Genomic DNA, 15285 nt, shown 5'->3' on the forward strand with positions numbered 1-15285 from the left:
ATTGAGAAACCACGTCTTGCATTAATATTCTGTGTTAATTTGCTTGCCCGTACAAAGTATGCATAATCAATAATGTGTATATCGAATGTGGTCTTACAACGTTAGACAACAAATGACTGGCCTTGTTTTGCCCTTCAGGCGTTCCTATAATGTCGTGACGTCATATGAAAACTATGAATAGGGTAAATCGTCTCCAGTAATGGGCGGGGCTTCTCTTATGTAAGAGTATGGGGAAATCTGGAACCGCTCGTTTAGAGACACTGTTTATGATTTATGGGGGTAATAAAAAAGGAGTGGGTGGTTTTTTATAGGCTGGTTGTTTACACACTTCTGCGTTCACACCTTCTAAAAGTGAATTTTGCACTATAGGTCCCCTTTCAAATATGATGCAACAGCTTCTCAGAGCATATTTGATGTTTAATATACAGTTTTGTGTAGAGGAATTTTGGATCAAAAAGGTTTCACTATGGACAGGGTTAGCAAATGTTACATCGAAGCAAATAATAATAAAAAATATATAATAATAATAATAAAAAAAGCCAAGCAAACTTGACAGCCAGTGACCAGAATGCATTTTTGTAATCTAAGAGGAAAGCTATGAGCAACATGACTTATTTTTTTAAGTTATCATATATTATTCTATTTTATTAAACATTATTGGCATATTTTATTATATTGCAATTATATATGTTTCATTGTACATTGGACTTGCATTTTGAGAGACGGTGCCCTGGCTTTGTTTTTCACACACACAGGCCCTGTGAACTCTCTGTAATTGTGCTTGAGTGATCCTAGAGGAAAGTACTTGCTGTTTGCACCACAAACACACTCGTGTTTTACACCGCGGGATCATTCACCTAGAAATAACACAGCGTGTTCTGCCGCAAATGGCTGACACAATTCTTTTTTCCTCTAAAACGCAAGAATGCATCCCGAAAGCATTTCCTCAACACATTTTATGGTTAGAAAGAGCAATATGGCAATGGGTTTCAGAGATGCATCTTCAGCATGGTTGAGTGCACTTGCAATTAGTGATAATTAGAGTTCCAGGGTACCAAAACACAAGAAGTGATAAGTAGAGATGCCCACATGTCCTCGCAGGAATATGAAGCCAGAAAGTCAAGGAACCAACCAATTGAAAAAAACTCCTAGAAAAGCACACAACCTTCATGGCAACCTTAAAAGCACCATTATTTGTGTTTAGAGGACAATTACATGTGTGTGCTAATTTGTGATTCTCTTTCTCTCTCATTGCCTCTCAACCCACTAGCACAAACACTCTCGTCATGCTCTCACTGTTAACTGCATCCTAGCCGCAGTTGTCTGTGTGCTTTTTCGCGGTGACCTGTAGATGTGAGAAGCTTGTAAATTGCCTGCAATCACTGAGAACAACAGCGAGGGAGAGGGACGCAAAGAGCTGCAGCCTCAGTGAAATTCAAATTGCCTCTGCAAGGGCATCTTATGATGAGAGCTCACTCTTCCCTCAGATATAGAGAGACAATACATAATTCATGCCAGCTGAACATCTAGGGTCATGCTAGTCATCGCAAACTTTTTTTTAGGTATAAGACTGATGCAGGTCTACTTTTATTTTTCTATTCCGTTAAGAAGATCTGAAGATTTAGGGGTGATTTACAATATCGAAATGATCACAATTAATCCTAAGATAAAGTCAATCATTCATATTTTATTTATTCAAAATGAAAACAAAGTAGAGGGACGGATGTACTGTCCTTCATATACTGCACAATAAGTTTTAATTTTGGCACAGTTGAATAATTTACACCGTCAGTACGGCCCATTGAACAGACTGCCCCTCAAATCATTTGTGAAAAAATCAATATGGTATCCACCCTGAATAAATCCCATTTTTTGTCAGGTTTTGATTAACGTTTACGTTTGAAAATTAAGAAATCAAAACATTGTATTAGAAATGAAATGTTACAGTTGTTTTACTATCAAATAATTTTATTTAATACTCAAATTACTGCAAAATATTTCTTATTTGTATTTAATAATAATCACAATACAAATAAAATAATCACAATTAAAATAATCACAATAAATATTTTAGAGTTATATTGACAGTGGAAATGAGGCCTACTGTATGAAAACTCAAATGGAAAGGTTTTTTCACGTTATGGACACTGAAAAAAGTTTGAGTTGGTTCTTGTAATAATGAGTATACATACAAATTTTGTGTTTTCAAAATGTATTGTTATTTCAATTATTTATTATTTTGTATTTTCTCTCAATTATTTTGATTGATTGATTGATTGATTTTCTATGCAGATTTCAACTAAGGGTATGTGACAATGACAATGATACTCAAAACAGAAAAGTGTTTCCTTTGCACTTTTGTGTACAGATGACAATGTCGAAAATGACTAAAATGCTGTATTATTCATGTCAGGCTAGTAGTTAGTAATGCCGCTTAAAGAAACAGGACCCACTTTATATTAGGTGGCCTTAACTACTATTTACTAACATTTAAATTAATCATTTGATACAATGCACTTATTACATACATGTTTTTATATTGTACTTCAATTTAAATTAAATAAAAATAATACCTGCATGTAATTACATCTGTAATTACGTTTATAATTACACTGTTGACACTTATCTTACACATAAACGTAGCCTTAAACTTACCCATACCTCAAACCTGTCCCTAACTTTACCCTTAAACTTACCCATCCCACCACACCTGTCCCTAACTTGACCCTTAACTTACCCATCCCACCACACCTGTCCCTAACTTGACCCTTAACTTACCCATCCCACCACACCTGTCCCTAACATGACCCTTAACTTACCCATCCCACCACACCTGTCCTTAACTTTACCCTTAACTTACCCATACCACCACACCTGTCCCTAACATGACCCTTAACTTACCCATCCCACCACACCTGTCCTTAACTTTACCCTTAACTTACCCATACCACCACACCTGTCCCTAACATGACCCTTAACTTACCCATCCCACCACACCTGTCCCTAACATGACCCTTAACTTACCCATCCCACCACACCTGTCCTTAACTTTACCCTTAATCTTACCCATCCCACCACACCTGTCCCTAACTTTACCCTTAACTTACCCATCCCATCACACCTGTCCCTAACTTTACCCTTAAACTTACCCATCCCACCACACCTGTCCCTAACTTTACCCTTAATCTTACCCATCCCACCACACCTGTCCCTAACTTTACCCTTAACTTACCCATCCCATCACACCTGTCCTTAACTTTACCCTTAATCTTACCCATCCCACCACACCTGTCCCTAACTTTACCCTTAACTTACCCATCCCATCACACCTGTCCCTAACTTTACCCTTAACTTACCCATCCCATCACACCTGTCCCTAACTTTACCCTTAAACTTACCCATCCCACCACACCTGTCCCTAACTTTAACCTTAAACTTACCCATCCCACCACACCTGTCCCTAACTTTAACCTTAAACTTACCCATCCCACCACACCTGTCCCTAACTTTACCCTTAAACTTACCCATCCCACCACACCTGTCCTTAACTTTACCCGTATCCCACCACAATATCAGTAAAAGTGTTTTGCAATACAATATAAACACAATAAGTACATTGTCCTTATTTTTTGATGTAAGTCCATAGTAGTTAAGGCCAAGAAATACTTCGCGCCTATAGAGTGAACATATAATACTCATGCGCATGATGTCACCATTTTCAAAAATGCACGTTTTGGTAGTTTACACAAAGACAATAACGGTACAGTTTTCAACTTTTCATTTTCAGGCCCCCAAAACGCATTTGTTGTGTAAATGAACGACCAAAAACGCATAAAAAGTTTGCTGTTTTAGTTGAAAACTGTGTCGTATAATAAACAATCCCTAAATCATCCAAATCATTATAGAATTATGAACTCTTTCCAAATATGGTTATTTAAAGGGTTAGTTCACCCAAAAATGAAGATTAGCCCATGATTTACTCACTCTCAAGCCATCCTAGGTGTAATATGACATTCTTCTTTCAGACGAATAAAATCAGAGTTATATTTAAAAATCTCCTGGCTCTTCCAAGCATTATAACGGCAGTGAATTGTTGGGTCATTTTTTAAATCCATTAAAGTGCATCTATCCATCATATAACTGCTCCACACGGGGGTTAATAAAGCGAAGTGAAGCTAGATATATTACTTAATAAAGTTTTAAATATTGATATTTTTCTTACACAACCAAATCACTTCGCTTCAGAAGGCCTTTATTAACCCCCCGGAGCCGTGTTGTGCAGTTATATGATGGATAGATGCACTTTTATGATCTTCAAAAATGACCCAGCAATTCAAAGCCATTATAAATGTATTTTTCTTCATATAGCAATAATGTGTTTGTGGGAAAGAAAAAAATAAACATTGCTTTTTCCAATATTGTGCAGCCCATGGAATGTAGTGCAACAGTCATATGGATTATTGTTATGGTACATTCATGGTGCTTTATTGTCATTTTTGAAGTCTTGCAGCCCCTGGTGTATGGAAGCATCATCCTCCTGCTGGGTTTGAGAGAAATGTTCATTTTCAGGTGGACTATCCCTTTAAATGTAGCCCGAGTTAAGCAAATGTGTAACATAAATAAACCCAGTAAATAGAGTCTGCAAAGTCAGCATTTCTGAGCATCACATTAGCCGCAATATGCTACACTTAACACATTTAATTGTGTCATAGAGACTTCCCCAAATCACACCTTCAGTTTCACGATCCTTCCAGCATGGAAACATGGGTTGCATTTTGAAAAGCACATTAGCGGCATGTTAAGCGAACCAATCTTCCGCTGAGCTGCTACAAAATATGAACTGTGTGTTTGCTGATTGTCAAAAGAAACACACAAGCTAGGCCAATTCACAAGCAGGTCTGCTGAAGCCACCGGGGAGCTTTAAAGGAAACGATCTGCTGGTGATGAAAGCACTTCCTGGAGGGACTGAATCTCAGCATAGTGGGAACAAGATATTTGGGGTAAAGAGGGAGGGAGTGAGGGAGAGAATAAAAGGCTGACCTAGTTCCGCCTTTCACTTGCTCCTTCCCCGGACTAGGTGTCCTGGAACCCCCGAGGCCGAGCTGGCAGGCCTGCAACTAGTACAGAGGGAGCAGCGGAGGGCAGAGAGGACGTTAAACAATGACTGTGCACTCTCAACCTCTGCTGCCCGGGCTAGTGTGGATTATTCCCCAGGCCACATCCTTGCAGAGAGAGGGAGAAAAAGCTGGCAGCTTGCTCTGTCACAGTCTCTCCTCCATTACGTCACCGTGCCAAACGAAACAGCACTGCTGCACACGGCACACCTGCTGCTGGCGGCCCTGGACCGACTCCAGCTCCATATCAGCCCTGCTGCTCACCTCCTGCCTGGCGCTCACTACAGACACGCACAGCCCGGATACAATTAGCATTGATTCAAAACGGCAAAGCACCACAGAAAAACTTGTACGATTTACTTTACAGTAGTGCTGCTGATGCCGATACTGATGACATAATAATGCCAGGATGGTACACTCATATTCATTTTGCCCAATGTTTACTTAAAATATTTATAATCAAAAAAAATTGCACTTTTGTCAAGGAAGACGATTGTTAATTGTTAGTTGTTAAATGGCAAATTGGGAGAAATTATTGGTAACACTTCACAATAAGGTTTCATTTGTTAACATTAGATAACTACAATACTACAACAACAACACAGCATTAATTAACATTAACTAACAATAAAAAATGCTTCTACTACACTGTTAAAAAAATGTATCCATACGTTATACATTTTTTAGTTATACAAGTTTCAAATCAGTTTAATGTAATTTAAGTTGAAATGACTTAAACATCCAAGTTGATTGTACACTGTAAACTTGCTAATTACTTAAAAAAATTACAATATTACACATGTCTTTATGCAATCTACCTGAATAAATCCTGTAAAATCACCTAGATGATTTAGTCTATGAAACAATTAATTTAATATTTTTAGTGAAATGTGCTTATTTATTTTAAGTTGACTTTGAAAAAAAGGGTATGAATTAGAGTGAATGGAAATGACCTGCTTATATTTGACTTTGATTTAGGTTATCCAATGAATAGACTGTTTGCTGTTAGCACAAAACAAACGTGTGACTGCACTGGCATTAGCAAAGTTATTGCTCATTGAACAAAGCATGCTTTATAATATTAGTACATGCATACAAACATAACTGAACATTAAACATTAACAGATGTTTGCCTTCACTCAAAAATACATCAAATAACACTTCATCCCAATATTAACTCTCCATTTCCAGCCATATGCAAAGCATGCTGGGAACTAACAATGGTGTCTCTAAATAAAACTGCACAGTTGAACTAATTCTCTTAAAATAACTAGGTATTTTTTTCCCTTAGCTTAATCGGTTCCTCAATTCAAGCCTCAAAATTGTTTAAATTTCCTTTTTAAAAATTAGGATAATGTATCTCTTGGTTTTATTAGTGAAGTGTTCTCAATATTTTCGATACAACACTGAACCGCAATTTTCTTAAGAAAATATACACACTATTTTTAATCATCACCTTCATTTATTTTGTGAAAATTACAAGACCCATGATTTTTTTTTTACAGTGTACTTAATTTAAGGCAGCAAGTTTTAAAAAAAAAAGTTTTTAATTAATCTTAGTCCATGTTAATTTGTAATATTTAGTAATGTATTATTAAAATCAAAAGTTGTCTCTGGTAATATTATTTAATTATGGAAGCTTTTTTCCACCACAGAAAAAAAAGTTTTAAAAGATAATTGCGACTTTTTATCTCACAATTGTGAAACACGCAATTGCGAGTTATAAAGTCAGAATTACGAGTTATAAAGTCAGAATTGCAAGATATAAAGTCAGAATTGCGTGATATAAAGTCAGAATTACAAGTTATAAAGTCAGAATTGCGAGTTATAGTCAGAATTGCAGGATATAAAGTGAGAATGGCAAGTTATAAAGTCAGAATTGCACGATATAAAGTCAAAATTGCGTGATATAAAGTCAGAATTACAAGTTATAAAGTCAGTATTGCGAGTTATAGTCAGAATTGCGTGATATAAAGTCAGAATTACAAGTTATAAAGTCAGTATTGCGAGTTATAGTCAGAATTGCGTGATATAAAGTGAGAATGGCAAGTTATAAAGTCAGAATTGTGAGATATAAAGTCAGATATTCTGAGGGGAAAAAATACTTTTTTCTCAGAATTGCAAGAATTGCAGAATTGCAAGTTTATAAAAATAAAAACGTAAAATGTACTGGTAATTTATCCAGTACATTATCCAGTAATTTTACGGAAATTTCCGTTAACGCTTAAAACACAAACTAATGCAATGTGTAATTCAAAATACAGGTAAAACACAAACATATTTTTACTGACTTTTTTAGTGTACATCTCACAATTCTGACTTTATATAATTGCTTGTCATAAAGTCAGAATTGCAAGATATAAACTCGCAATTGAGAGAAAAAAGTCAGAATTGCGAGATTTAAACTATATGATGAACTAACAATGAACAATGAAAATGTTATTAGCTAACGTTAATAAAGATGAATAAATACTATAACAAATGTATTGCACATTGTTAGTGCTTTAACATAAAAATAATTAAATTCAATTGAAATCATTAAATGAACATTTTTACTGTAAAAAATATTTGTAACTTTTACAGAAAAAGATTGTAAAGTTAGAGCAAAAAATTGCAAACGATTTAACATTGCATTGCATGTCATTTTACTGTCAAATTATGCAAATGAAAACTATTAATTATCATACAATTACAGTGAAAAACAGTAAAACATTCACTCGTCCTTGCATGACTTCAGATTTGACTCCTAATAGAACATTAGGGTGTCTTTTAACATTGTCTGTTATGCCATGTTTATTGCATTATTTTTGTTATTTCTTTGAGTGTATGTTTGTATTGATTTGTGAGAACTGGCCATGTTCTATGTGCACGAATTCTGATTAATCATCTGGCTTTGTTTTATCATCTGTATGATTATCAGTACATTTCAAGGTAAAAAAAAAAATTTGGAAGTTCAAGTACATTTGGTATATTATTGGTGTTATATCACTTGATATATACTGTTATAATTGTCTGTCACTGTGAATTTGTGGCAATTACAGCTGGCAGTTTTTTTATCGTACTTAACAGTTTGTTTTTTCACAGTGGGTCTCTGATTTTGTGCGGTTGTTTATTAAATAATCTGTAGCACAAAACTATAATAACGCCTCTAAAGTAATGATATTGTTCAGTGCTATTATTCTGCATACCATATGCAAAAACAAAAGGGTAAAATCATCCACATTTACAGTATTTTAGGATGTCGTCAGATATTTCAGTAAGCCAAGAAAATGTCTCAAGACACGTATAAGTGCCATCAGAATATGATTATTATCTCAGGGACTGAGAAAATCCTTCCTGTATTTGATATTCCCTTCCATTTTACTCAAAAACGTTTCCGCTTTTACTGTAAAAGCATCTCAACAGGCCTTTAAATATCAACAGGTCAACACAATGTTGGATGGTGGCAATAAAAAAAGCACTCGTTCTTCATAAAGGCTGTTTAAAGTCTTCACTCAGGTGGCTCTTGAAAAATGCCTCCCTTTTTTCCTTCTCCTAATCCTCTCTAACACGCAATGATTGTCTTGATGTGTCGAAACCGTCTGAAAGCCCAGAGGGAGTGCGCGTCATCTAGGAGCCACAGTCCTCTCAGACTTCTGAGGGCTGAGAAATAGGATGCTCTCAGATTGACTGTAATAGAAAGCGATCTGTGGGCTCCCGTTTCATTTCAAGCTACACATGAAACAAAGGCTTCCTCAAAGAAACACAAACAGCTCCATACAGGAAAAAATGTGCGTCTGAGTCTCCTATTATAACGAATCACATCGGTCTCTGTTAATTACCTCTTATTACACAACTTAACCACATATTCAGCACGGTGGAAACCAAGTAAAATATCTTAAAGGGATAGTTCACCCAAAAATGAAAATTAGCCCATAATTTACTCACCCTCAAGTCATCCTAGGTGTATATGACATTCTTCTTTCAGACGAATAAAATCTGAGTTATATTACAAAAGTCCAGGCTAATCCAAGCATTTGAATTGGATTCATAGTTGCTCTGTTTTTGAAGTCCATAAAAAGTGCATCTGTCCGTCAAATAACTGCTCCACGTGGCTCCGGGGTGTTAATTAATGCCTTCTGAAGCGAATCGATGCGTTTGTGTAAGAAAAATATCCATATTTAAAACTTAAGTAAACTTTCGGCCGACCGCCTTCCCTGTTCAATTTATGGAAAAATTGTTGGAAGTTCCCCTGCCGATCGAAAGACTAACACGACCAGGTACGCTCGTCATGACGTCACATACGCATCTTGAGTTTCACTTTCAACATTCAACATTTTTCCACGGAAGGCGGTGGGACGAAAGTTTACTTGATAAAGTTTTAAATATGAATATTTTTTTTACACAAACGCGATTCGCTTCAGAAGGCCCTTATTAAAAGTAAATTAGGGGCTAATTTTCATTTTTGGGTGAACTATCCCTTTAAGGAACAATTTGTAAAATAACAGTGTTTTCTTTAAAACTTTGAACGTAAATTTCTGTAAAATTATTGTTTTTGCACTTTATTTGAATTAAGATATTTTACTTTAATTTTACGGTTTTTGTTTGGCAGTCGTAGCTGCCAGTCATTTGACCGTTTTTTACTATTTTATTTTGTACAGTGTAAATATAACACTAATAAGATTTTCTTTAAAATGACAAAGAATTATGTTAAATTGTTAGTATGACCATTAACCTTTAATATAATGAGCTACATATTTAATTACTGATTATTTCTGTAATTTTACATACATTTTGTATGTAATTTAAGAAAACAGAAAAATAGTGTATAATAATACAGTAATTTCCCTGTATAAAAAATGAGAATTACTGTAATTTGTCATTAATTATATAATCCTTTAAAAAACAGTCAGGTTGTTAATTTACAGATATTTTTTGTAATTTTACATAGTTTTAAACATAATGACAAAAAAATACTGTAAAAATACTGTAAAATTAGGATTTTTTTTACAGTGTACAAATGTCATAAATCTGTCAAAATTAGTACATTAATGCAATTAAGCGTGACAAGACAAAAGAGAACGCGCCGTCTGTGAATGTCCTGTCTTTGTGACACACACACGACGCACAGAAAGCCGTGCACCAGTATCATGTGCACAGTCAGCGAGCCAGAGTGCTCTTTTTTGCACTTGAACGAACAATAACACAGAAATATGAGTATTCTCATAAGAGCCGTCTTAAATGAGTTAAATAACGGCATAACCGCGTCATGGTCGGCAGCGGCAGATCTTAAAGTGACAGCAGCCTAATAAATTGCTGTGATATCTGTCATTAATGTTAATCAAAGAACAAAGGTAACAGAGAAAATTGAGGCTTTAATAAGGATTATCTATAGGATCTATATTTCATTTATAATTTATGCAGTGCAGACTGTTTGATAAGTTTATTACATTTCTGTTTGTCTAACAGGTAGGAAGGCCACAGGCAAATATGACATTTATTATATTTATGTGAAGACTGCTCACTTAAATACAAATTTTAAAAGCCATAGCATTCACTTATACTGTAATTGACTATAATTCATGTTAAACAGATCAATTTCAAAGAGACATCAGTGATACTGGCCTTCGTTCATAAAAAGATGCCATTAAACAAAGATTTTAAATATACTGTCTTTGAGTTGTTTCTACATTAGTTTGGAGAGTAACTTTGAAATTATTATATAAAATAATTAAAAACACAGATGTTTTTAATATGATTAATCATGTTTAATTACAGAAAATTAGTAATTAAATTAGTTTTTTTATCGATTGAAAGCACTTATATATATATATTAATGTGACTTTAAATACAGTATCTCTTGTCGTGTTTTTGTGGTGTTAGGAAAAAAAAAAAAGTATGGATCCCAAAAATAAAAGATTAAAAATGAGATTATATTTGTTGCATAAACTTATTGTAGTTTTTTGCATTTTCTGTTTTATAAAGTTAACAGAATAATTACAGTTCGTATTATATTGGTATCAGTGATACGGTCCTTCATTCATAAAAATATGCAGTTAAACAAATATTTAAAACTGTCTTTATGTTGTTGCTACATTAACTTCGATTAAATGTGAAAAATATATTAAAACTTGCGATTAATTTGAGAAAAATGGGCGATTAACTAATTCGTTTTTTAATCGATTGACAGCACTAATTATACAGTATAGACAGTTTTTGGCCTTACTCTTCCATGTATGATATTATTCAGCATAATTTAACGATAAATAAATAAATATTCCTACCAAAATAGGCAAAACCCACCAAATCCCAATGTCTTCTGTTTGTCCCTGTAAAAACTGCAACAATGTTCACCGAAAACAAAGAATTGAAACTGTGTAAAAGAATTAATATTCAACATGATCTTCCCGCATTGACACAGAGCTAAATGATGACATCACTGTTTTCTCCAGAGCTGCTGTATAGATAAATGAACTAGATTAATAACTAATGATTTATGCATTAGAAATGAATCAACACTGAACTTACTTAAGCTGAACAATGACACGATTTTCTTCTAGAGCTGCTGTACAGCCAAAACAAACTTTGTTGCATTATTTTCCTGCTATCAGCTGCTTTGAAACATTCCGTACTGTAAAAAGCACTTTATAAATAAAGGTGACTCGACTTGACAATTAGTAGTTCCCTTCAGGACCTTTACAAGCGTGAGTAATGTTTAAATAAAGAACAATTCTACTATTAGTGTTGCATTGATCACTGAGAAAAATCGACCAGCTACAATTGAAAAGCGTGAAATAGTTAGGGTTGGTTGTTCCTCTATCACCAGTGTTTATGATGTAACCCTCCGTTCATGACGGAGTAACAGACCTCCCATAATCTGCCGGATTTCACAGACTCCTGTACAGCCAGTGCTTAGCAGCCAGCCATCCGTGCTGCTTTACTAAACTGCTTGATTTACAAGCACCCGAGGGGCAGTTTTGGAGACCAAAGCGTACATTATTAATGGATGTGTAGTGTTGACATCATGCCAGAATCCATACAACACTTTCCTGCTTATGGAGCAATTCCAATACTATGATAATAAACTGTAAAGGGGAAACATGCATTTCATAAATAGATCCTCTGAAGTCGGTCCTGATGTTTTTGCAACAGACTTGCCTCAGATACTCAGTCCAGACATCGAGCGAGGCTGATGTACAGGCAGAATTTGCTTTCATTGTATCCTTCTTCCTGAAGCTGTCATTCTGTAGAACATCTTTTGTGTTTCATAGAAAAGACTTTTGGTAAATAATGACAGATTTTGGTCCCACTTTATATTAAGTGTCTTATACTGACATTGTTTGATACAATGCAGTCGTTGTGTGTGTGCTGTACATGTTTTTATACTATAGTTATATTTGAAAAATACCTGAATTTAATCACTTATTTCTGTAATTACACTCTTCTCTTACACCTTAACCCTCTTACGTTTAGTTTTTTTAGAATGTTTTACTTCATCGGAAAGGTACGAAACTTGCTAAAGCTTTTGGCACTTGCCTTGTGAACACAAAAAACATCATGGATGTAATTTGAAAAGGTTAAATGGTCCTGAAAAAAATATGAATGGGAGGCGAATTTCATCTAGTGGAAGCGTTTGGTACTCCGACCAAATAAACTCTTACTGAAAACGACTTTGAGATATTGTCTTCATTGACAAGTGATAACTTCCTTGAAGGCGGGTACTCTGTTGAAGTTTAAAACTATTGGATCTGCCCAGAGCCACTCTGTGGATCTGCCATAACCAATCGCTAACGTTTGGCCGTGACGTGCGTCATCTCAAACAAGCGCATGACATCAACGTCATCGTTCTCAGCCACTCCCTCTGTTTTCGCTGATTGGACTGGTTAAAATTTGACGGGAGAAAACCGGGTTTTAAAGCATGCTCTATGCTCTAAAGCATTCAATATTTACGACAGTTTAAATTGGAAATTGCATTTTCAGGTCCATGCTCAAAAAGTGAATACATGTATTATACTACAGCATAAATATCATTGAATACCGTAAAAATTAGCCTGGCTCCGCCCTCCTACGTACTTCCACTCGATTTTCATTTTCCTTCAGTACTCCGTCTGGGATTGCTTTTTTTTTTTTTTTTTTTTTTTTTTTGATGGATGCGGTATATTCTTGCGGTATATTCTTGCGGTATATTCTTAAGTTTTCTCCGAGCAAATTTTAACCGGTCCAATCAGCGAACAGAGGGAGTGGCTGAGAACGATGACGTCAATGTCTTGCGCTAGTTTGAGATGACATGCGTCACGGCCAAACGTTAGCGATTGCTTATGGCAGATCCAATAGTTTAATAGTACCCGCCTTCAAGGAAGTTAACGCTTGTCAATGGAGAGTGGCCAGACTCTCTGTTCATATGAAACGTACAAGAGTCTGGTAAGACCAGGCTACCATAAAATCCCCTAAAAATACAAAATATTAAATAAAAAAACATTATCAAACTAAAATACAGTACATTAATTTAATTGAAATAAAAATAAATAAATGTTCGGTCATTTTTGACAGACAGACACGCGAAGAGCAGGGTTAAACTACCTTCCCACACCACCAAACCTGTCCCTAACCATACCCGTTTCCACCTCAATATCAGCTGAAGTGTTTCGCAATACAATATGAACACAATAAGTACACTGATTGTCTACTAAGTAAACTAAGAATTATTTTACTAAGTGCATAGTAGGGAGTTGTTCACTTTAAAATGAAAATAACCCCACAATTTACTCACCCTCAAGCCATTCTAGGTGTATATGACTTTTTTCTTTCTGATGAACACAATTGGTTATATTAATAAATATCCTGACGCTTCCATACTTTATAATGGCAGTGAATGCCCACAAGTTTGAAGCTCAAAAAAGTGCATCCATCCATCATAAAAGTACTCCACACGGCTCCAGGGGTTAATAAAGGCCTTCTGAAGCGAATCGATGCGGGTTTGTAAGAAACTGCCTTCCGTATTCAACTTACGCAGAAAGTGTAACGCCTCTCACAGTTCAAAACACTTACTCTACATCCGACGTCGTCATCGCGCCAGTTACGCTTGTTTCGTAAGTTGAATGTGGAAGGTGGTCTGGCGGAGGCTAGATATTTTACTTTGTAAACTTTTAAATATGGATATGTTTCTTACAAATCCCCATCGCTTCGTTTCAGAAGGCCTTTATTAACCCTGCCGGAGCCTCAGGATATTTATTAATACAACTCCAATTGTGTTCATCAGAAAGAAGAAAGTCGTATACATGGCTTGAGTGTGAGTAAATAATGGGGTAATTTTCATTTTAAAGTGAACTACTAATTTAAAAGACACCTAGTATAAAAGTACACTATTCCTTTACACCAAAATATCCCTCAGGGCGTTCCAAAAACATCCAAACATATTTGCGAGTGCTCTACAGAGCTTATAGAAAAGAAACAGCTCGTTTAAAATGCACAAAGCCATTTACATAAACAGCCCAGATTCCAGTGTTCTGATTTATGGGAATGCAACACATCAACAACAATAGTGATGATGAGAGCAAAACAAGCCCAAAACAATCTGCTGTAAGACTCTTTGGAATGAAACGAGCATTGCAGCACTTGGAAGTAACATGCCGGTTTTAGGGGGGATGCTGCTGCTGCTGCTGCTGGCACCTGCTATTAAACCCCACTGCGCACGCTTCTCCCAGCCTGCAACAAAAGGTCTGCTGATGGCTGTTTTTCGGCAGCACAGGTGCTGCTGCTGCTGCTGAGACTGACCTGAATGTTGCAGGTATACTCCGTATCATCCAGCAGCCTGACCGTACACATGTATTCTCGCTCCAGGTTTCTGACGCTGGCACTCATCAGCCGACTCAACATCTTCTCAACGCACGATCGCTGGTCTGCGTCCGGGGACCAGAACAAAAAGCTCAAGCAATGTCACATCGACCAAACTCTCCGGTCGCCCAGGTAAAACGTGCTAACCGAAGCCGACAGCATCTTTATCCGATGACATGAACGCCGCGGTTGCTCGGGTGAGTGTTTTATTTCTTGTTATTGCGAACAGGTTCCTCCAGCACGCATCCAGGTCCAGATTAAGTCGCTGTGGTTACGAGCAGACAGTAGCAGCCCGTCTGTTGACCATTCACCGCTTGATATTTGAGCAAGGGGGCGGGACCAAAGAAGCTGATTGACA

At 36.1% G+C, this 15285-nt stretch overlaps 1 protein-coding gene across 2 annotated transcripts in view; it reads right to left on the reverse strand.

The window, feature by feature from the left end:
• Positions 1 to 15239, reverse strand: part of frmd5a (FERM domain containing 5a) — a 185364-nt gene extending 170125 nt beyond the window's left edge. Inside the window, exon 1 of one of the 2 annotated variants that reach the window (XM_079825020.1) lies at positions 14868 to 15221. In XM_079825020.1, coding sequence (XP_079681146.1) covers positions 14868 to 14969 — 102 coding nt within the window. In that variant the 5' untranslated portion in view covers positions 14970 to 15221. Of the gene's footprint in view, positions 1 to 14867 lie in introns of both variants that reach the window. The other variant, XM_079825021.1, reaches the window with a different exon arrangement.
• Between the last annotated feature and the right edge of the window lie 46 nt (positions 15240 to 15285).

This window comes from Gobio gobio (genome assembly GCF_949357685.1).
Source record: "Gobio gobio genome assembly, chromosome: 9".
NCBI classification, from domain to species: Eukaryota; Metazoa; Chordata; class Actinopteri; order Cypriniformes; family Gobionidae; genus Gobio; species Gobio gobio.